This window comes from Panthera leo, chromosome D2, assembly GCF_018350215.1.
Source record: "Panthera leo isolate Ple1 chromosome D2, P.leo_Ple1_pat1.1, whole genome shotgun sequence".
In the NCBI taxonomy this organism is placed as follows: Eukaryota; Metazoa; Chordata; class Mammalia; order Carnivora; family Felidae; genus Panthera; species Panthera leo.
Genome location: NC_056689.1, coordinates 11207585 through 11230913, shown reverse-complemented (window position 1 = coordinate 11230913; position 23329 = coordinate 11207585). Strand labels below are relative to the sequence as shown.

Below are 23329 nucleotides of genomic sequence, written 5' to 3'. Positions count from 1 at the left end.
GAAACACTAAGTCCTTCTCAACTTTGAGAGATAGGTAAGGTGTTTTATTTTAGTTTTATTGACATAAAAATGAAAACAAAGATCACGTGGCCTTTGTGCCCAATGAGTTATTAGCGTGCATGAAGGGCTCCAGGGTTGCTGACCGACCGACCAGCGGTCACCAGTGGGGTGTCTGGAATCATTAGAAGTGGGTGGGGCCATAAAAAGACCCTTAGAGGGATTTCTAAGCCTGGACTTGTTTTTGAAAGGCCAATTACATAATCTCTTTTGTTTTGCTTTGTAGTTACCAGCTGACAAGTGGGTATAAGCCTGCCCCGATGGACCTGAGCTTCATTAAACTCACGCCCTCTCAGGAAGCGATGGTGGACAAGTTGGCGGAGAACGCGCACAACGTGTGGGCCCGGGATCGAATCCGGCAGGGCTGGACTTACGGCATCCAGCAGGTACGTGGGTGTTGAGCTTTACGGCACGTGGGCTGCGATTTACGGCATGCAACAGGTACGTGGGAATTTAGCTTCATGGCGTGGGGGCTGAGATTTACTTAAGTGGTCATCAGCATGAGGGATTAAATAATGACCATTTTGAAACTCATATACATTTCTTTTTTTTTTTTAATTTTTTTTAACGTTTATTTATTTTTGAGACAGAGAGAGACAGAGCATGAACGGGGGAGGGTCAGAGAGAGGGAGACACAGAATCTGAAAAAGGCTCCAGGCTCTGACCGTCAGCACAGAGCCCGACGCGGGGCTCGAACTCACGGACCGCGAGATCGTGACCTGAGCCGAAGTCGGCCGCTTAACCGACTGAGCCACCCAGGCGCCCCAAAAACTCATATACATTTCTTAATGTGCCTGTGCACTAAGGCCCCTCTTCAATGCTCGGCTCAAGAAATCAGATGACCATAGCTCTGAGTGTTGCCGTGAGGCACTCAGTGAATGTTAACGAAAACAGATTTATAAGACAGTTTTGTGGCATTTGTCTCTCTGAGGTTGTGTTTAAGGAGAAACTTTTGAAATAATGAGAAGGTGGGGATAAAATAATAATAAAAGAGGTCCACAATTCCTTATTCGAATCCCCTGCGGCCAGATGAATTTCAGAATCGAGATATTTTTTTGGGTTTCTGGGACGTTGATGTGGTGACATATTACGTGTTACTTAGCACTCCCAGCAGGGCGGCAAAATGCTGCTACTAATTGTTCAGCACAGCGTAGGCATGATAATACCAGGAGGGATAAATAAAGACTATAAACAGGCTCGCATCAATTCAGATCATGTTTTACCACCAACGGAGTTTTTGTTAAACTTTGGTAAAAACTGAGTTTTCAGCACTTTATGGATTTCAGAGCCATGGATCTCCATTCATGGGTGGCCCCCGTGGGAGTGACTGTCATTGAGTACCTATTGGAATAAGCATGGCAGAGGGGTGAAGAGCAAATTTTAGCTTTACCTCCTTGTCTCCATGTGACCTTGGGAAGGCTACTTAAATTCTCTGTGCCACTGAGAATTTAAGGCTACTTAAATTCTTAAATTCTCTGCGCCACTGTTTTCCTCATCAGTAAGTGATTTAACTTCATTACATAACTTCTGTCTGAGAAAGGCTGATAACAGTGCCTACCTTCTGACGCACACAGAGAGCAGTTTGCTATTATATTAGGTGCCAGTCGCCACGCCCAGACGTTTACATCTATTCTTTTTAACTCTCAACAACAGTTACGTCAGGGAGAATGGTTTTTATTCCCGGTTCACTTGTGTACAGGGGGCCTTATTGACAGCACTGCGCTCAGTGCTGCACAGCTAGCAGGTGGCAGACACAGCTTGGGGTCAAGGCTTCTGACTCCAGAGCCAAAAATTCTTCACTTCCTTGTTCCTTGTTGCCTCCAGCCAGCTCGTTTTGGGGCTGCCGTGACTTAAAAATTTTTCGGGAATAAAATGGATTCTTACTTATAGGCTTAGACTGTGGTTTGATATACAGCCTCAGTGTTGACTTGAAAAAATGAATTTCCCAAATCCTTCTAAGCTGGTGACTTTTTGCCATTGGGAAGGCTAAAGAAAACTTGAATAGCCTTGAGTGGCCTCATAAAATATATGTTTATATTGAATTAAGCTGGCTATAACAGAGGAGAATGTCGGCACTAAATCTGCTTAAGCATTGTGTGTGTGTGTGTGTGAGAGAGAGACAGAGAGACAGAGAGAACCTGATTCTTACACCCCAGAGGGCTAAGGGGTCCACACTGACTCTCTGCGAAAGGAGGGCTTACTTGCCTTGAAGGCCACATGGCGGTGTCAGACAAATCAGGATTTCCCTGATGTCCGTCTCTTCCTCGAGGGATGTTCTTTCCTGTTCGTGCATTTCCTCCTACAAGCCTAAGGCTCTGTTTGAGCTGGCCAGAGCTCTCATTGAAATCCTTTCCCCATTCCCTCTCCCAGCTCCCACCCCTTCCCTCCACCGAATTCCCCACTGACATAACTCACGTTTGCTGGATTATTTGAACGAGCATTGTCTTGAATTTTCCATCACCTTCTTGTTAGCGTAATCTAGTTCAGACCTATACTGAAAGTCCTTGAAAACAGCTTCACTGAATTACCTCTTCTCTGTCTGACTCTAGCACAGCTGGTCTCAAACCTGAGTGCGCGTGGAGTCCCCTGGGGAGCTCCTGTGAACACTCAGAATCTCAGGACATCTCCAGAGAGGATGATTCATTGAAGGCTTCAGAATTTCTGTAGAAAGTTTGGGGACAAAAACCATGTTGAAAAACAGGGGTGCTGGGTGGTGCATCTCACAGCTGGGCTGGCAGTGTAGGCGCTCTGTTTACACTGCTGGTTTATTTTGGGGGTGGCTTTGGAGTGGTGCCCCCCACCAAGCAACCTAGGTGCTCTTGACCCTGATGGAGCAGGTATTGGTACGAGTTTGCTAGAGCGAGGGGAGAAGAAAGTAGGAAAGGCTTTCCTTGCTCCTACCCACCCAGAACAGACCCACCCCAGAACTCATTTTTTCTCGAGAAGGTTTGGGAGGAACCACAGCCTCCTAATTCTTCATCGTGCTGGGGTTACAGTGAGAGTTGAGTATGCTGCCCGAAATATGGAGAGTCTGACAAAAACTGCAACGGAATCTCAGTGAGTGGATGGAAGGCAGTAATTTCTTTGCCAGGACGGTAGGATAGCCCACTTTCTGGCTTTGCTGATACCGGTTTCATCACGTTTTTCAATTTGGAGCCTCTTTTGTAACAGCCAAATTGTGAGTTTTGTAGTTCTTTCGGTATTTCTGTTATTAACTGGTCTCACAGGTTAATGGAGTCACTTGAGTGCGTATTTTTCAAGCTAGTTGAGTTCATAGAATGGCTGCCTATATCACACTGAATTTTTCTGAGAAAGGGACCACAGCCTTATGTTGTTTGTAGACCGATGTCACTGAGAGGTGACCAGTGATCATTTGACTCTTCTTGGAACAAAGACTTATCAGTCAACTGTGCAAGGAAATGCTGTGTGCCCCAAATTAGCCCATTGCCCTGTGACCCCGGCAGATGAAAGATGGTTACAGAGATCCTTCCAGTCGGCTTTTGTTACCGCTGTTTTTACTTTGTGTTACTGCTTTGAATGGACGCAGTTATTCATTGGATTGAATCTTTTGTATTGATGGTGGTTCAGTAACTTACCTGAGAAGACAAAGAAGGTGGGGGAGAGGCAGCTTTGAACTCAGGGACTTCACATTTCTGTTGTATCTGGTGGCTGTCTCATTTCCAAAATGATCGCTTCAGCACCGCTTTGATGGCCAACACCTTTTCTCTTCCCGTAGGATGTAAAGAACAGAAGAAACCCTCGCCTGGTTCCCTACACCCTTCTAGATGACCGCACCAAGAAGTCCAACAAGGACAGCCTCCGCGAGGCCGTGCGCACGCTGCTGGGATATGGCTATCATCTGGAGGCGCCAGATCAAGATCATGGTATTTGGGTTTTCCTTGCTTCCTCTTGGGTTGCAAAATTGTGTAGTAGTTCTTTAAAGCCAAATAATTGACTGAAAGCGGGGGAACGTACGAGATGGAGTCCTTCAGGATGTAATTTAGTTTGTAATTTAGGCCAGTAGTTGGAGCATTTTTTTTTTCCTGAGGACACGAAGGATTAGGCTCATCTCTCAGTAGAATGTCTTAGGACCACAGTGATTCTGCAAGGGGAAGAAATGGGTTTACCTTCCCAGAGAGTCCGAGGTTAATTAACCCTGAGATTGCCCCTGTTTCCATCCCACAGGCTTTCCTTCAGCTCTCCTTGTTTAGTCTGTGGGAGTAAACCCATAGCTACTGTCTTCGGAACCTTCATTATTTTTACTCATACCTATAGACAGTATTCATTAATTAGTGCAACATTTTGCTTTAAGGTGAGCACATTAGAGTAAGCACTCAAGAAATATGTGTTGAAGAAATACATTTTCAGAGGTTTTATAAAGAACACATTCCCCTTAAATAATACCTTTTAAGAATATGGTTTAAAATGATTAGTTCCTTAAAGCTTTGCCTGAAGTCTGAGTTGGTGTGAATATCCATATTTTAAAATTGGCAGAAATGAAATAAACTCTGCGTTTCCTTATAGTGGCTATATTTTTTGATAGAAAGCTTTTAAAAATGCATCCTAAATATTCTCTGATGACTACTATTTTCAGTGTGATAGCTGTGCAAAGATGTCCGGACCATAAATAGTAATAATAGCTAATGATTTTACAGTGCTTATCAGGTACAGCAAATGTTTCTAAGACCTTAGGCAATTACTTACTCCTCACAGTAGTAATCCTGTGTGGATGGTTTCTCCCACATCCTGGCCAAGAATTGGTAGTGAATCTTTCTGATTTTAACCATCCTGATAGATACAAAATAGGATCTTATTAATAGTTTTAATTCTCATTTTCCTCAGAGTAATAGTGTTGAAATTTTTTCTTGCACTTATGGGCCATTGGGATAAGTGTTTTTTCAAATCTGTATCCATTTTTAAAAATTGGGTTGTTTTGTCTTCTTTTTATTGAATTGTAACTATATGTCGTTGTAAATATTTGTACATACATGTAGATTTTCTGGATATGGAGACTGTGTCAGATATTGGAAATAACTCCTCCCAGGACCTGAGTTGTGCTTCCATTTTCTCAGTGAAATCTTTCAAAGAGCAGAACATTCTTAATTTTGATGAGGTCCATTTATGATTTTCCCTTCATGGTTATATGTTGAAATCTTGAATAGGTTGAAATCTTGGCCTGTGCAAAAACAAAGATTTTCTCTGGTGCTATCTTCCGGAAGTTTTATGATTGTAACGTTTTCATTTAGGTCTATAATCTGAATTGATGGAGTGTTATTTGTGATGGGAAACTAAGGTCGAGGCTCATTTTTGTCCAGATGGATCTTCAGCTGTCTCAGCACCATTGGTTACGACAAATTGTCCTTTCCCATTAAGTTACCTTGCCACCTTGGTCAAATCTCTATTGACCATTGTGTTCTATTCATCCATATGTCTATCTTTAAGTCAGTACCACACTGCTCTCTTTGTTATTGCCACCTTATAACAAATCTTAACATCAGGTAGGGTAGGTCCTCTAACTTCTTCTTTAAGAGGTTTTTCGGGCTCCTTTTTTCTTTGCATTTCTTTATAAATTTTAGATTCCAGTTGTCAATTTGGTTTTGTTGGGATATAGTTGGCTTTATAGGTCAGTTAGGGGAGAATTGACATTTTAATAATATTTAGTCTATCAGTTCATGAACGAGACCTATCCTTCCATTTATTTTGGTCCTCTCTAGTTTATCTACCACTTTCAGAGTAGAGGGATTGCCCATTATTTTTAGAGGTATCTGATATTTTGGAAACTATTATAAGTGAAATTAGTTTTCATTCATTTCATCTTCCAGTTGAAAGATGAATATGTTGAATATGAGAAACACAAATGTTATGTATATGTTGATATTACATCCTGTGGTCTGGCAGAATTTATCTTACTTTTTTTCCTTTCTCTTTCTTTCTTTCTTTCTTTCTTTCTTTCTTTCTTTCTTTCTTTCTTTTTTTTAGGATTTTCTACCTACATAACCATAAGGTCTCCCCCCAATGCCCCAAAAAGTTTTACTTTTTCCTTTATAATTATCATGCCTTTTTGTCTTTTGACTTATTGAACTGGGAAAGAATTACAATGTTTAATAAAGTGGCAAGGGAGATTATCCTGCCTCATTCCCAGTCTTAAGGGAAAAATTTTTATTGTTTCATCATGAAGTATGATGTTAACTGCTCTTATCACCATGAAGAAGTTCTCTTCTCTTCCTAGTTTTCTGGGAGCTTTTATCATGAATGGGATATTAAATTTTACCGAATAATTTTTTTGCCATTTATTGAGAAGATTATATATTCTTCTCCTTTATTCTGAAAATACTGTGAGTAACATTGATTTTTGAATGTTAAAACAAGGTTGCATTTCTAATACAACTCTACTTAGTCAAGGTGTGTTATCCATCTTTATATATACCTGGATTCTCTTTGCTATTCTATGAAGGATTTTTATATCTAAATTCATAAGCAATATCTAAATTTATATCTAAATTCATAAGGCATGTCATTTCCTTTTCTTGGAACATCTCTTTGTCAGCTTTTGTTATGAGGGTAGTCCTGGCTTTGTGATACAAATTAGGAAATGTTCCCACTGTTTTCTGAATTTGAGATAGTTTTGTATTATGGTTTACTGAAATGTCGTATAGAATTTATCATTAAAACCATCTGGACCTAGTTTTATATTTTAGGAAAGGTATTTGATTATGAATTCAAATGTCTTTAATAGCTATGGGAGATATTTAGATTTTGTTTCTTCTTATGTCAGTTTTGATAAGTTATGTTTTTTTCAGTAAGTTAGTAAATTCACAAATTTCATGAATTCGGTAAATTCATTCAAGTTGCCGTATTTATTGGCATAAAATTGTTCTAATGTCCCCTTATTATTCCTTTAATGTTTGGAGGGTCTGCAGTGCCACTTCTTTCCATTTTTGGTATTCACAGTTTATGTTTCTCCTTTTCTGTCATGGTCAGTCTTCTTAGGGATGTATTGACTTTACAAACCTTTCAAAGAGTGAATCAATCTTAAATGTATTTTTTGGAGGTTAAACTTTTTGACATTTATTTTACCACCAATCTTGGATTATTATAAGTCACTTGTCACAATTATGAGTGGCTTTGCATCACGTCTCCTCAGAAAGATGGCACTGTCGAATGACTGTGACGTCCTGTGGACAGCTTCATTCTTTGATCAGTGTTAGAGCTCCTGGTTTCACAGCCCCATGACCCCCCTTTGCAGTGATCTATTAAATGTAATTAAAAAATACTTTTGATGTTTATTTATTTTTTGAGAGAGAGACAGACAGAGAGACAGAGCGTGAGCAGGGGAGGGGCAGAGAGAAGGGGAGACACAGAATCTGAAGCAGGCTCCAGGCTCTGAGCTGTCAGCACAGAGACCAACACGGGACTTGAACCCACAGACCTGAGCTGAAGTCAGACACTTAACCAACTGGGCCACCCAGGTGCCCCTAAGTGTAATTTTTAATGAACAACTAGGTATATCAGGCATATAAATATTTACTAATAACATAGCACTATGTTAACTAGACTTGTAGTGATCATTTTGCAATATATATAAATATTAGATCATTCTGTTGTAATATGAAAATAATACAATGGCATATATCAGTTACCTTAATAAAAAATAGACAAATAGGCAAATATGTAAATAGTAAGGGAAACTGCATCGATTTAAAAACACATGAAGATATTTCATATCTCCCTAATCATTAGAGAAATGCAAAATAAAATATTTATAGGTTTATATCCAACAAATTAAAATAATTAGAAAGCTATATGATACCATGTGTTGACATGGATGTGACACAATGGGAACCCCGTGCATCTCAGTTGAAAGTATAACTTGGCAAATTTGTTGCGTGAAAAGCTTGTATTATGTAGAAACCATGAGTATGACCCAGCAAATGGCACACTTGGGTGTAGAAACACTCATGTGTAGGTCTAGACACAGGTGTGGAGGAATGTGTTTATTGTAGCATTATTTGTGATTGTGAAAGCTGAAAGAATCCTATGTGTCCATCTCTGGGAAATGTTGATAGATAAAAATAATAGAAATGTTAAAACCTAGCATGAAGCAATTCAGAAGCAATGATCATGAAGAATGGAACAGAGCAGGGATACAATACAATTAATATAATTTCTGAGTACCTTACCGCTTACAAAAACACAAACCTGTCCAAGGCAAAACAGCATACACATTGGAGTGATGCCAGTGGTGGACACGGAGTGAGGAAATGCATTTCAGGATCAAGGATTAGGGAAAAGGAAAAAAGTAATAGAGGAGACTTACACAGTCCAACAGAAAAATATAAATGACATGAATAGTGTAGTGTCTTAGCTCCCCAACACATCCGCATACACACACACACACCGTAAAGTAAAACAAAGCACCAGATTAGACAACACTCTGGCGCATGGGAGCTGGTTAAAAATATCATGGTACACTCATACGATGGAATATTATGAAGTTCTTAAATATAATGAAGTGCCGGTAGGAAGCAATCTCAGATGTATCATATTAAGGTAAAGTAGCAAAGTCCTGAGCTCTGTGAAGAACATGGTACTATTTGCATTATAAAAAAGAATATATGTAAATGCTTGCATATGCACAGTCTGACTCTGGAAAGACACAGAAAACAATGGTAACAGTGATTGCTTCCAGGAAAGATAACCAGATAGCTGACAGACAGCTGTGGGAGGGGAGATTTACATTTTGCTGCATATCATTTTTAAAAAAATTTTGTACTCTATTTGCATTACCCATTCAAACAAACAAAAGAAATGCACTGTTTAAAAACTATATATGGTTGGTATCCAAGAGGGGGAGTCCGTTTTACCCTGTACAAGATGTGCAGTATATGCCACAAAAAATAATCAGTGATGATTATATTTTAAAGACATTATCAGTCAAGGGCATAGTCTGTGTCAGTTACATCTGTTGTATTCACTTTTACGGATAACCTTCTTTGGATACTGCATAAGATGTTATCTTTATGACATATAGTTTTACACTATTTACAACCATAATACAATTTTATCTTCTTAACACCCTTGTGAGGCAATGTATTGCTACCTTACAGTTACCTACTTTCTTGTGACTTATGTGAATTTCAAGGAGAAAGGGAAGGAGTTCATGTTTATAAAATCCATGTTTGGGTTTCATGTTACTTCCATATTTCAAGTCATCTTCATGTCCACTTGACTCTGATACATAGTTACTGAACATCTACTCTGCCCAGGTCTGGGGATTCAAAAATGAATAACACAGTTTTTGCCCACAGGTAGCTCTCAGGGTAGGCAAGGAAGATAGACTGAATTGTCCACACTACTATATGGTGTAAGTGTTAACGCTCAAGTATCATAGCTCAGAGGGTTTAACTCAGCTTAGTGATGTCAGAGCAGTCTTCATAGAGGAAGTGTATTTGTTATCTATTGCTGTGTAACAAATGTCCCCCTAAAATTTAATGATGCAGCGAACATTTGTTATCTCTGTGGTTAGGAATTTGTGAGTGGGTTAGTCAGATGGTTCTGGATCATGGCCTTTTTTTGAGGTTGCTGTCGAGTTGGTCAGGGCTACAGTCATCTGAAGACTTCAGTGGGGCTGGAAGATTTGCTTCTAAGAACTCATTTGCATAATTATTGGCCAAAGGACTCAGTTTCTCTCTGGCTGTTGGCCAGAGACCTAAGTTCCTTGCCAGCAGACCTCCTCAGAGAAATGCTTGAGTGTTTTCACAGAGCAGATGACTTCCCCCCGCATGAATAAGACATAGCATGACGGGGAGACCTCAACGCCCATTACATTTACTTCTGTCGTATTCTGTTTGTTAGATGTGAGTCACTTAAAGAGCCCGCACTCAAGCCCACAGTTTTTGAAAGGAAATATGGCAAAATATTTGTAGTCATGTTTTAAAACCACCTACTTTACCTACTTAAAAGTAGGCAAAGCAAGGGTAATATTTAGAAGGATGCATAGGAATCAACCAAGTCCCGTGTATTCCAGGCCAAGAGTATGGTATGTAGAAGAGCCTGGAGCCACAAACGAGCATTACACATGGGGACTTCAGTGTTGCATAGCTGAATTTAGAGTTTGAGAAGTGGCAGGAAATGAAGTAGAGGAGGCAGAGATTGAAAAAAAAAAGATTTTTCTATTAAAAAAAAAAATAAGTGACTCTTGGGAGAATGGGTTGAATGTGAACAAGAGTGGAGGTGAGGACAACAGTTGGGCGGCTACACAAGTGATGTTGAGGAGTATTGACGGCCTGAGCTTAGGCAATACTGTGAATAGAGACAATAGGGCAGAATCGTTTGACATTTAGAAGTAGAATCGGCAGAAGGACAAAGCGGGTGGCAGGGATGGTTTCTGGGTTGGTAGATGCCAAGTACATCCACATTCACAGGGAACCAGGATTCAGAGCAAATAGAGGTGGGATTTGGGGGGAGATTCCAAGTTTAATTGTAAACACTTTGAGTTTGAAATGCCTGAGAGACCCTAGACACTACCACGACTCAGTTCTGGATATAAACATAAAGCTGAGGCTACCGCAAGAGAGGAAGAAAGGATTAAAGAGTAAATATTTCTTTTTTTTTTAAAGGGAGGCATTTGGACATTTTTATATGCTAAGGGAAAGGACCAGCAGAAAGTGGGAGGTTGAAAATAAAGGAGAAGAGCTGGATCAAGTGTAGCCTCTGCAAGGGCCAGGGGTGAAATCAGAGCACGGAGGAAGGGACCAATCTAATATAATAGGGAGAACACCTGCTCCCCTAAATTTAGTGTGAAAGAGGTAAGGATTAAAGAGAAGGTAGAAACCTATGTTCACGGAAAATTAGGATGAAACACAGGGAATTCTTGTTATGTGCTTACTGTTTTCTGTTGAAATAGAAAATGAGCTTATTTGCTAAGGGGCGAGAGTGAGAAAGGGCTGGACTGTGTCAGAAGACTTGAAGAGAACAGTGAATATTTGCTGGAGGTAGAATTCTAGGCTGGCTTTTTCTTTTTCCTTCAGCACTATGTATATGGCCTCCCGTTGCCTTCTGGCCCCCATGTTTTCTGATGCGACACTGGCTGTTACTCTTATTGAAGATCCTCGCATGTGATGTGTTTCTTCTCTCTTGGTGCTTTCAAGACTTTTTGTCTTTCAGTAATTTGATTATGATGTGCCTAGTTTAGATTTCTTTGAGTTTATCCTACTTAGATCTTGTGGAGCTTCTCAGAACTGTAAATGAATGTCATCAAATTTGAAGAGTGGTCAGTGTTTCTTTAAATATTCTTTCTGCCCTCGGGGCGCCTGGGTGGCTCAGTTGGTTAAGCGTCCGACTTCAGCTCAGGTCACGATCTCACGGTCCGTGGGTTCGAGCCCCGCGTCGGGCTCTGGGCTGATGGCTCAAAGCCTGGAGCCTGCTTCCGATTCGGTGTCTCCCTCTCTCTCTGCCCCTTCCCCGTTCATGCTCTGTCTCTCTCTGTCTCAAAAATAAATAAATGTTAAAAAAAAAAATTAAAATAAATATTCTTTCTGCCCTATTCCTCTCTTCTCTTGCTGAAATGCCCATTAGACATGGGTTGTCACACTTGATTGTATCCCAAGGGTCTCTGAGGCTGTTTATTTTTCTTCATTCCTTTCCCATGCTGTTTTCCATACTTGATAATCTTGGTGGATCTATCCTTAAATTCTTTGATTATGTGTTCTGCTAGTTTAAACCTACAGTTGAGCCCCTCTAGTGGATTTTAACTTCACTTATTTTACTTTTCAGGAATTTCTGTTTTTTTTGTTTTTTGTTTTTTTGGTTTTTTTTAATAATCTCTGTCTCTTTATTGATAGGTTCTTTTTGGTGAGGCATTGTTCTCATAATTTCCTTTTGGTCTTCAGACATGGTTTCTTTTAGTTCTTTGGACATATTTAAATGAGCTAATTTTTGGGGGTGCATAGGTGGCTCAGTTGATTAAAGCGTCTGACCTTGGCTCAGGTCATGATCTCATAGCTCATAGATTTGAGACCCGTGTTGGGCTCTGTGCTGACAGCTCAGAGCCTGGAGCCCGCTTCAGATTCTTTGTCTGCCTCTTTCTCTCTCTGCCCCTCCCGTGATTGCTCTCTCTTTCTCCTCTCTCAGAAATAAACATAAAAAAATTTTTAAAAATAATAAAATAAAATAGCAATTTAAAATCTTTGTCTAATAAGTCCAGTATCTGGGCTTTCTCAGGGACAATTTCTGACTCCTTTATTGCCCCTGTAGGAGACATACTTCCTTGTCTTTTTGCATGTCTCCCTATTTTTGGTGAGAATCAGATATTTTAAATAACATAATATAGCAACTCTGGAATCTCCCCTCCCCCATGGTTTGTTATTGTACTTGTAATTGTCGTTTGTTTGTTCAACGACTTTCTTAACTAGCCTTGTATATTTTGTTTTCTTTGTCATTTGTAGTCCCAGGAGCCTCTGTTTCATTAGCCTCATGGTCAGCTAGTGATTGGACAGAGACTTTCCCAAATGCTTGGCGCTTATAAGTCTCCCAGTCTTTGTTGAGGGAGGGGCTCTGTGTGCATGTTGAGACATAACTCCAACACACAAGCAGGCAGTCCTCACCTTAGCCTTCACTTACTGCTTGTGTGGAACCTTAAGGTCCCAGCGGTCAGAACTCAGGACCTTCTCAGGTCTTTCTGAACACGAACACACACACACACACACACACACACACACACACACACACACACATACACATACACACACACAGCCCTGGGCGTGAGTGTGGCTTTCTGGATTCCCAGGATTACACTGGAAGTTTTCACAACCTACTAAGGACATCTCATTCCTCAGCTCTTCTTCTGAAATTTTCTTTCGGTCAGCGTGTTGGTTGCCTCACTGTTATTGCCACGTCACGCAGCTGCAGTGTTAAAAAATTGCCTCTGATTATTTTCAACAAATGCCTTTTGGGAAATGATGGTTTGCATTGGGCCAACAAAGTCAGACCAGATAAAGAAAAGCCTTGCAGTGGGATTTTCTGACAAACTACTGTGAAGGGAAAATAATGACAGTTATCTGTGAATTGGGCTTTGGAGGGTTTCCAGCTCCATTCTGTTCCCTCTAGAAGCTTCTAGGTTACTGATTTACACTGTAATTGAGAGGCCGTTGATTTCCACTGTGCCACATACCTAGCAAGAAGGGGATATCACTAACATAAGTTAAAATACCAGTAAGCCTGCTGCTGTCCTTACAAACATTCATCCATTTTGATCGAGTAACACTACCCAGATTTTTGCCAGACTTTGGTTAATTTCCAGAGCTCTGAAAAAAAGTTGATTTGGACAGTTTTTTCCAGTGTCGTCACTGCTTTTATGGAAGAGGATTTTTGGAGGTCGTCACTCGGCCATTCCTGCTGATGTCACACAGCAATAAAGATGAGACATGGCTGTTTTGTGGGATGGAAAAGAGAGCTAGCTGCAAACAGATGAAACAATTGCAGAGAAACATTAATGATCAGTTGAGATTGGAGACTATGAGGTGGTAGTGGTGCCTGCCAATCTCTTGTTTGCCAGCAAGGTCAACAGAGCACGTATAGATGTTGAGAAGAATGAAGAACCCGAAACCAGGCAAAGATTGGGGTGAACAGCAAATAAGAGAAATAGGGCCAGGAAATCTAGAAAGCTATGCAGATAGGGGCACCTGGGTGGCTCAGTCGGTTGAGTGCCCGACTTCAGCTCAGGTCATCATGTCACAGCTCATGAGTTCGAGTCCCACGCCAGGCTCTGTGCTGACAGCTCGGAGCCTGGAGCCTGTTTCAGATTCTGTGTCTCCTTCTCTCTCTGCTCCTCCTGTGCGCTCTCTCTCTCTCTCTCTCTCTCTCAAAAATAATAAAACATTCAAAAAAATTTAGAAAGTTATGCAGATCAGGAAGGGAAGCCCAGGAAGAAGTTAATGTGTTTAAAAAGTGAATATGGGGGCGCCTGGGTGGCGCAGTCGGTTAAGCGTCCGACTTCAGCCAGGTCACGATCTCGCGGTCTGTGAGTTCGAGCCCCGCGTCAGGCTCTGGGCTGATGGCTCGGAGCCTGGAGCCTGTTTCCGATTCTGTGTCTCCCTCTCTCTCTGCCCCTCCCCCGTTCATGCTCTGTCTCTCTCTGTCCCAAAAATAAATAAAAAACGTTGAAAAAAAAAATTTAAAAAAATAAATAAATAAAAATAAAATAAAAAGTGAATATGTTTGCAAAGGAAATGAGAAAACCAGGAGGAAAAAGTGGTGATCGGAGGATGGTGTGGTTTCTGAACATTAGGAATTTAGAGAGAACCGTTGATCGTTGATGGACAAGGTTGTCCCCCTGAAGTTACATGAGCAAAGAACAGTGAGGCTACGATAGTACACTCCGCGGTGGAGGCTGAGACCCTGTTTCCTGCTCACCAGTGTGTCCCAGTGCCCAACAGCATGCCTGCTTCATAGTAGGGATTTGACTGATCTTTATAGAAAATACATAAGAAAGATTTGTTTTCTGATTGAGGGAATCAATAAGGGGAGAAAATGACATCTGAGTTAGGTGTTGAAGGGATCAAAATGTCAACAAGTAGAGAGTAGGTGCGACAGGGCATTTCTGCCAGAGGGAAAGCGTATCGGATGTAACCAAGCATAGAAAGAGTTGACGGATGATTGGTAGTCTAGTTAGGCTAAATTAGAGGGTATAAGTAGGTAGAAAACACTATTGGTCGCAAGTGAAGGATTAGGACAAAATATGGAATATCTCGAAAGCCCAGATTAAAAAAAAAAAAAAATGTGGGTAGATGTGTGCAAGGAGTTCCAGCCCCAGGAAGTTTTAAAGCAAAAGCTCGATGTGTGATCACAATTTACAATAGCAGTGTAACTATGGCAACAGTGGGAAGGAACAGATTGGAGGGGGAGAGTGCTCAGAGATAGAGAGACCAGTTGGGAGGCTTTGGAAAATTTGTGATGTTCAGAACAAGGGTGGGGGAAATGGAAATTAAAAGATAGATGGGAGAGATTGTGTGGAATAAAGCAAAATCAACCTGGTGATCACTGAGATAAGATTAAAAACGTAACTGGCTATATACTGCCCTTGCTGGTATTAAAAAAAAAGCTAAGGGCATAAAACTTTAGATAAAATGGAATCTAACCCTATGCAGTTGTTGTTTTTTTTTAAGTTTATTTACTTATTGTGAGAGAGACTGAGAGCGCGCATGAGTGGGGTAGGGGCAGAGAGAGAGCAACAGAAATTATCCCACGCGGGTTCCATGATGTCAGCGCACAGCCTGAAGCCTGGCTGGATCCCAGGAGCCATGAGGTCATGACCTGATTCCAAGTCAGACGCTTAACCGACTGAGCCACCCAGGTGCCCCTAACCCTGTGTAATCAAATCAGGGCTCCAATTTATTTTCCACTCATCAGCAGAATGCTTACGTATTCCAGATTGAATATGAACTCAGTGGTATCTTTGGAGTATTGTTCTAAAAGAACATTTTAAAACATTTGAAAAACTAAGTTATTCTTATTGCAAGGTTTTATCAAGGTTTAAATTGTTTGATTAAACATAATACCAGGAGGCTACAAGGATGACTGGTTAATCTCAATCATTTTAGAAGTTATTATATGAGCACACTTGAAGGATTTTAGGTACATGTGAACATTTTAAAGAGACTAGCCTGCCTGCCTTCCTAGCATATGGGAAATAACTTACATTTTCAATACATAATTAGACCTTGACTGCCCTCTAGCGTCAGAATCTTCTAAAAGTACAGTTTGCAGTACAGCACGTATGGGTGCTTAGGCTCCGTTTGATCAGTCACTGCTGTGTGGCCTCTCTGTGCTAGGATCTGTGGGGTACTGGGAACACAGGATTTTCCCAGACCTTACCCTTTATCTTGAGGTCACTTGTTAAAGGCATAATCCCTTAATTTCTTCTTCTCTGGGTATCACTATTCTTGGTAAATTTCGCTGGGAATACATCTGCTCACTGTGCCTGTTTTTAATACCAATTATCATTATGTTCATTGTGACAATATAAGAAAATCACATATACACACTTACATGAGCTAGAATTACCTACCAAGCTTCTACGAATGTCGAGTGTTGAACATGAAGGAAAGCGTAAGAATTGCATATTTGGAGGAACGCTCTTTGCCTTTGAGACTGGTGCTTGTCCATTGGGTATCTGCCTGGATTCCCGTGTCCAGGGCTTGGAACAGTCTTTGTTCCTAGATTCAATTTCGCAGACCCGTGAAGAGCATCTCCTTTGTGTCCAGGTGATCGATGCCCCAGAATATGCAAAAGAAATTTCTTGCAGATTGCCTGGATCTTTTTTCTTTAAACTTCTGTAGATCCAGATTTTCATTAAATATTGGAATTTCGTCAAGAAACAGAATGCTGAACCATTGCTTCTATAAACCTTGGTTGTCAGCTGCCCTACACTAATGTGAGAAATACCGAATAGGAGCTATGGATCACACAGGCATTCAGAGGAAGATCCATGGAGGTTACAAGTCCCGTGCATAATGGTGTCTGTGAATAGCTTGTGTGTTTCCATTTCAGATTGAGTCTCATCGGGGAAGTGTAGGTGCAGTAGCTAAGGTCAGGGGAAATAAAATACCAGGACTAAGAAATTCTGCATTGTTACCGTGATTGCCACGTATTTTCCATATACTGTTCCCTATTTTCATTACCTGTATTAGCGGAGAGGATTCATAGTGTTATTACCAAGGGTAATTTGTAGTGGGCTTTTAAGGAAATTATCTGTTATAGTTTTTATATCAAATTTGCCTTCCAACCTATTTAAGCTGATAAGAAACTTTGTTTTCATTCCATGATTATACAGTGTGCATATGAGTGTGGTCCAATGTCCTGGAAACATAAAAAGGAAAAAAGAACGTGTGAGTTTTCTAGTAGCTTAGTTTTCTAAAGAATGGAATATTTTATGCTTAGAAAATTGGGAGTTTATTTGTGCATACTGGAACATAATGTATGATTTTATTTGAAAATATGACATAACGAAAAATAAGGATAACTACAGGATGGCTTTTTTCTTTCATGAAAATTAATTTCCAAATGTTTGTATGGACCATGGCTCATGTTCTGTATGTCTTAGATTAGTTCAGGGAGGGTTGTAACCACGATTTAAGGAAGTCATGGATCAGTGTGCTGTTTCTTCAGGAAATACTAAGTAAGTCTGAAAATCTGACTTCCATCTTTTTAGTACTGCAATATTTAGAACTATTTTCTTTTCTTATTTTTTTTTTCAGTAGGCTCCACACCCAGTGTGGGGCTTGAACTCACAACCTCGAGATCAAGAGTCACATGCTGTACCGAATGAGCCAGACAGGTGCCCATAGAACTAGTTTCTTAATACCAGTAACTGCCTTCAAGTATAAAATCTGATGATTTTTTTTCCCTCAAAAAGTAGTTTGCTGTCCTGTCTTTCAAAAACCATTGTTACTAAGTAACAGACATGAGAATTTTTTATCTTTCACCATAGAGATGTTTCTCTCTCATTCAGGCTCCTGTCCACCCCCAACTTGAATGCATTAGAAGCAAACATTTTCCTCTTCAGAGGATTTTGTACGTGCAGTGTCCTCCATATGTTATTTTAAATGTCTGACTTTTAAACTCGATTAATGCATTTATTCTTCAGTATGATGTTTGAATGTAGTGCATGACGTGTGTGTGCACGTGTGTGTGTGCACATGTGAGGTACATACGTGAGCACTCGTGTAAGGTGGCATTTCGAATTTGAGGCTCTTGCTGCTGGAGACACGACCCTTGCTTGGAGCCAACAAAGTCGTTAGGTATATGCGTATGGGTGTGTTTGTGGGGAAAAGATGAAACAACAAAGCATTGCTCATTCAGAAACTTAAAAAGCTTTTGAAAGCTTTGTCAATAGATACAGTTCACCTCTATGTCCTGCAATCGATGGAAATATCTTAGTCCATTGTCTCTTTATGCCAGTCTCATCTTCAGTAGACTGAAGACACAGTAGGTCTAGCTGTGTGTTTACTGGTGCCCTTTAAAGCTTATGTGGATCATGTTTATGGTTGTTGTTTGTTCCTATCAAATCCGTGGCTAAGCTGGTATTAAACTTCTGTTATTTACGATGTCTTTCCCGACTCTTAAGAGGACAACAGGTGAGCAGCTGGGTGGCTCAGTCCATTAAGTGTCTGACTTTGGCTCAGGTCATGGTCTCAGGGTTCATGGGTTTGAGCCCTGTGTCAAGCTCTGTGATGACAGATCAGAGCCTGGAGCCTGCTTCAGATTCTGTGTCTCCCTTTCTCTCTCTCTACCCCTCCCTTGCTCTCTCTCTTTTGCTCCAAAATAAGTAAATACATAAACATTAAAAAAAAAAAGAACAGATGAGAACAAATACTTAAGCAGTACCTACTGACTCTGCCAGCTACTGGATGCAGGGTGGAAAGAACACAGGCTGCAGCATTAGGCGGCTCCGGAATTCTGCCATTTGTCACTTGTGTGACTTTGGTCAACGTCACTTAAATGTCGTCTTCCATCTAACCCAGGTCTTAGCTGAGCTGATGGTTTATCCTTTGACTTATCAGTCCAGTGGACCCTTGTCTCCATGCCCCATTGATTTCCTAGGGACTTATGTTTTCATGGCTGTCCTGTACTCCTGGCATTTTCAATCTATGTGTATCTTATTTTTACACACACACACACACATATAGATATAGATATAGATATAGATATAGATATAGATATAGATATAGATATAGATATAGACATAGATACATAGATAGATATATCTAGATATATATATATATGAAGTATATATATGTATATATTTGCACCACTGATCCTGATGTTGGACTCGACCCTTTTGTTTTCCCCTCAAAACTTAAACACAGCATTTGTATGTGTAGCACATTATGATGCAAATGTGAAGTACTGGAAGAGTTTTGTCCTTAACCATCTTGTCTGGGAAATCTGTCAGTGGTTACCCTTCTGTGCCATTTATCTCTTTACCTTGCGGCTTTCTCTCTGTCTTCGTCACCTCCTGGCAGCTTCTTCCTTCTCTCACATACACAAGCGTCTACTCATTTCTTGTGCACAGCAGTTCAGATCTCTTTTATTGGCTTCTTTCCGGCCACGTCGTCAAGTTCATCTCAGATTCTGTTGGCAAACCACCAAGAGGCTGGGAGGTGTTTTTCCTGCAGAAAGATAATTCCCTGCTGAACAGGGGCTGAGGGAGGAAGCATCACCCACCGTGCAGTGTAACTGAGGTTTGATAACCCATCTCTCCCTTGGAAGCCCCTTGTCTTTTCCCCTTCTCGAAGCTGGTTCCTTGTGACAGTGGCTGATCATATGTATAAAGACACTTCATACAATGTGAACCAGAGTAAGAGAGATGGTATTATTACCAACTTCATGGTAAGTTTGGTTACTGATGTTGTGTGGTGTCCTGTCTCCTCTTGCAATGTCCTATCCAGTGGTCACCGGAATCTCTTTCCATTCACAGCTGCCCGAGCCGAAGTGTGTAGCGGCACCGGGGAGAGGTTCCGAATCTTCCGCGCTGAGAAAACCTATGCCGTCAAGGCAGGAAGGTGGTATTTTGAATTTGAGGCTGTCACTGCTGGAGACATGAGAGTTGGATGGAGCAGGCCAGGTTGTCAACCTGACCAAGAGCTGGGCTCAGACGAACGTGCCTTTGCTTTTGATGGCTTCAAGGTGAGCAGACGTTGCTGAGCAGACGTTGCTGAGCACCAGACACCGGAATTTGTAGGCTCTGGGTATTGTAGGCTGCTGTGTCCCAGGCATCTACATACTGTGTGTGTGTGTGTGTGTGTGTGTGTGTGTGTGTGTGTGTGTGTGTGTGTGAGAGAGAGAGAGAGAGAGAGAGAGAGAGAGAGAGAGAGAGAGAGTGAGAGAGAGAGAGAGATTTCCGCTGCCATTCCTTTGGGTAGGGCAGTAAAATCAGGACTTTCTGGAGCACCCACTCAGCAGAAATAGTTCCAAGAAAATTTTGTCCTTGTAATCTCAAAACATTTCCCCCACAGGGAAATTCAAGAAGTAAAACATTGCTACCCAAAAAATGAATCATCCTTATCTATCAGAAGTGTTAAAATGCATATGCTAATTAAAAATACATGTACTTTGGAGCGCCTGGGTGGCTCAGTGGGATAAGCTTCTGACTCTAGATTTCAGCTCAGGTTGTCATCTCACAGTTCATGAGCTCCAGCCCCATATCAGGCTCCGTGCTGATGGCTGGAGCCTGCTTGGGATTCTCTCTCTCCCTGTCTCTGCCCCTGCTTGCACTCGCTCTCCCTCTCTCCCCAAAATAAATAAACATAAAAAAAAAAACTATTAAAATGCATACACTTTGACGTAGCAATTCCATAGAAGAAATTTATCAATGATAGGTAAACACATTTAATAGCCACAAGAATGCTGGAGACTGTTGTTTATAATGACAAAAAGTTTTCATTTTCAGCATTATTAGTAATATTTCTTAAGGTGGATGGAAGCTGGTCAGGTGCTTATTTTATTATTTACTTACACATTATATAAATGTTTAAAGATTATTTTATGTACATAAATTATTTAAAAATAAAAAAATAATATGTATATGAACCTAGCCACAAGAGAATGATAGTCATTTTTTGATTGATAAAATTATAGAAATTTTAGTCTTTTCTATTCTGTGATTTTCTTCCATGAATTTACATTCCTTTCATATGAAGGGGAAAAGTTATTTTTAATTAAAAGGAAAGTTAGAGTAAATAAGCAATCATGAGGAGACTTGACATTTGAGTACTGAGGTAGGCATGAGTGGGACAGCATTTCTAGGCTAGAAATTAATAATGTGTCTTCCAGGGGACAACAGACCCACTTTGTTGTGAAACACCACATTTCCTGAACCTGTTTTTTATTTCAGATAGAATATCTAAACACTTATTGAAAGCTAGCACTTTCTGAAATAAAATTTTTAAAAGTAGAGTGTATTATACTTGAAAATAATCATATCATTACTTTACATTGGTGACTATACCCCCTGACATATCAGTTTGCAATGAAGGCGACGATTGAGGGGAAAACGAGAAGATTTATCTGACAAAATAATTGATGTAACTAATTTTGATCCCATAAATCAGTGGAATGTACTTACAGATTCACAAGTCACATTTATCAAAAATGTGTTTGAATTGTATTTATAATGTGAAATTTCACCTCTGTATACAAAACATTGTTGGCACATTTCATTTTTGGTGTATTATTTCAGTAAACATCCTAAGAATATTTTTAGGTTTGATTTGGAGCTTTTTAAGTTTTAGTATATCTTGAAATGCTTCAAGATGTCTGTTTTGTTAAAGTATCCATGCCATTGGTTCCAAGGAATGGAATTTTATTTTGAAGTAGACGAAAACTAGAATGTCATTTTCAGTGATAAATTCTCAGCTTTTTCTCTACTCATAATTCTTTGCATTTTGGAGGAGTGGAGAAAAACAACCCAAATCCTGAGAAGCATTCATTTTAGTGAGAAAAAATAACCTCTAAGGACACAGAGGTTGGTTTGTTTGTTTTATTTTTTTATTTTTTTTTTTTTAATTTTTTTTTTAACGTTTATTTATTTTTGAGACAGAGAGAGACAGAGCATGAATGGGGGAGGGGCAGAGAGAGAGGGAGACACAGAACTGGAAGCAGGCTCCAAGCTCTGAGCCATCAGCCCAGAGCCTGACGTGGGGCTCGAACTCACGGTCCGTGAGATCGTGACCTGAGCTGAAGTCGGACGCTCAACCGACTGAGCCACCCAGGCGCCCGGTTTGTTTGTTTTAAATAGAAAGTGTGTCGGGTTTGATTTTTAAAGTCATCGTTCCTCAAAGTAATGACATAGCATTTGGGTTGTTCTTCAAGATTCCACAGCATACAGTGTTAATCAAAGGGACGTAGAATTCCCAGGCACCTCCACATCGCTTAGGGTGTGTGACCCGTGCGTGGGGTGGCACTGAGCCCTTCCTCCTGCTGTGTTACTAGAAGGAGCTGCTGTGAGTCCTACCAGTAGTGGTGGGTGGGTGCTGTTCTCCCGGCTCGGTCTGTGACAAGAGACTCTTCTGTCCCTTAGGCCCAGCGGTGGCACCAGGGCAACGAACACTATGGGCGCTCTTGGCAAGCGGGCGATGTCGTGGGATGCATGGTGGACATGACAGAGCACACCATGATGTTCACACTGAATGGCGAAATCCTTCTGGACGACTCGGGCTCGGAACTGGCGTTCAAGGACTTCGATGTTGGTGACGGTAAGTGGCCTTCGGGTTCGCAGCACAGCGAAGGCGACTGTTCTAACGTTTCATAAGCAGCCATCTTCGACGGTGAGTGAGCAGATGAGTTGCAGCTGTAAATTGCCAGGGTGCCATATGGCTTATTTGATCAGACACCCTTGAAATTACTTTAGCAGAAACACTACCTCTCCTGCTTAGCTAGGATTTCAATAAGGCAGAAATGGCTTTTATGCATGTGAATCAGAAAATAAATGGCAGGCAAAAGGATAGTTTTCCACAAACGTTAAATTTTCATTTAGAACTTCCCCGTTTAATCAGCTGCTTATAGCTTCTTTCTGTTCATTCATTTCACAAAAGTGTAACGAGGACCTGCCACATGTCAGTCCCTCCGCTGGATGCTGAGATGACAAAGATTAATAAAACGCTGTCCTGTTTTTATGTAGATTACAGTATACCGGGGAAGTCAATACTCGAATAATTTCTGTTCAGTGGGGAAGCTCTAAATTGAAGAAACGCAGAATGTTCCATGGAAGCACAGTGCAGGGCTTTGAGGTGACCTTGAGCAAGGTTGTGAAGGAAAAGTGAAAGCCCTTTGGAAATAAATGAAAAATTCATTCTTCAGAGCTGCCCTTCCAGGAAGTTGGCCACTGGCCGCCTGGGGTTATTTGAATTCACGTTAATTTAAATGAAATAAAGTTACAATTGAGTTTCCCAGAGGCATTTGCTCCATTTCAAGTACTCAGTGCCCCCCTGTGGCTAACTGGTGCCTCTCCTGAACAGCTCAGACTTAGAGCCTTTACATCATCACAGAAAGTTCTTTTGGATAGTGTTGCTCTAGAGCATGTAAGCAAGACAGTACTTAACAAAATACTCTACAAATATCTCATTTTAAAATGAGCAAACACATTTTTCTTTCAAAATGGCTTTGGGATATAACTTATTATTTGAATATATATATATAGTCATGGATTTTAAGAGATATACCTCAGTCGGTATTTTTAGGATTTATAAACCGGTCCCTGATCCTCAAAAGTTAT

At 40.7% G+C, this 23329-nt stretch overlaps 1 protein-coding gene across 1 annotated transcript in view; it reads left to right on the top strand.

Moving 5' to 3' along the window:
• RYR2 (ryanodine receptor 2) overlaps nt 1-23329 on the top strand; it is a 765551-nt gene that overhangs the window by 470777 nt on the left and 271445 nt on the right. Inside the window, exons 26-29 of the mRNA XM_042907783.1 lie at nt 284-443; nt 3794-3941; nt 19535-19743; nt 22136-22310. Of these exons, the coding sequence (XP_042763717.1) occupies nt 284-443; nt 3794-3941; nt 19535-19743; nt 22136-22310 (692 nt within the window). The remainder of the gene's footprint in view (nt 1-283; nt 444-3793; nt 3942-19534; nt 19744-22135; nt 22311-23329) is intronic.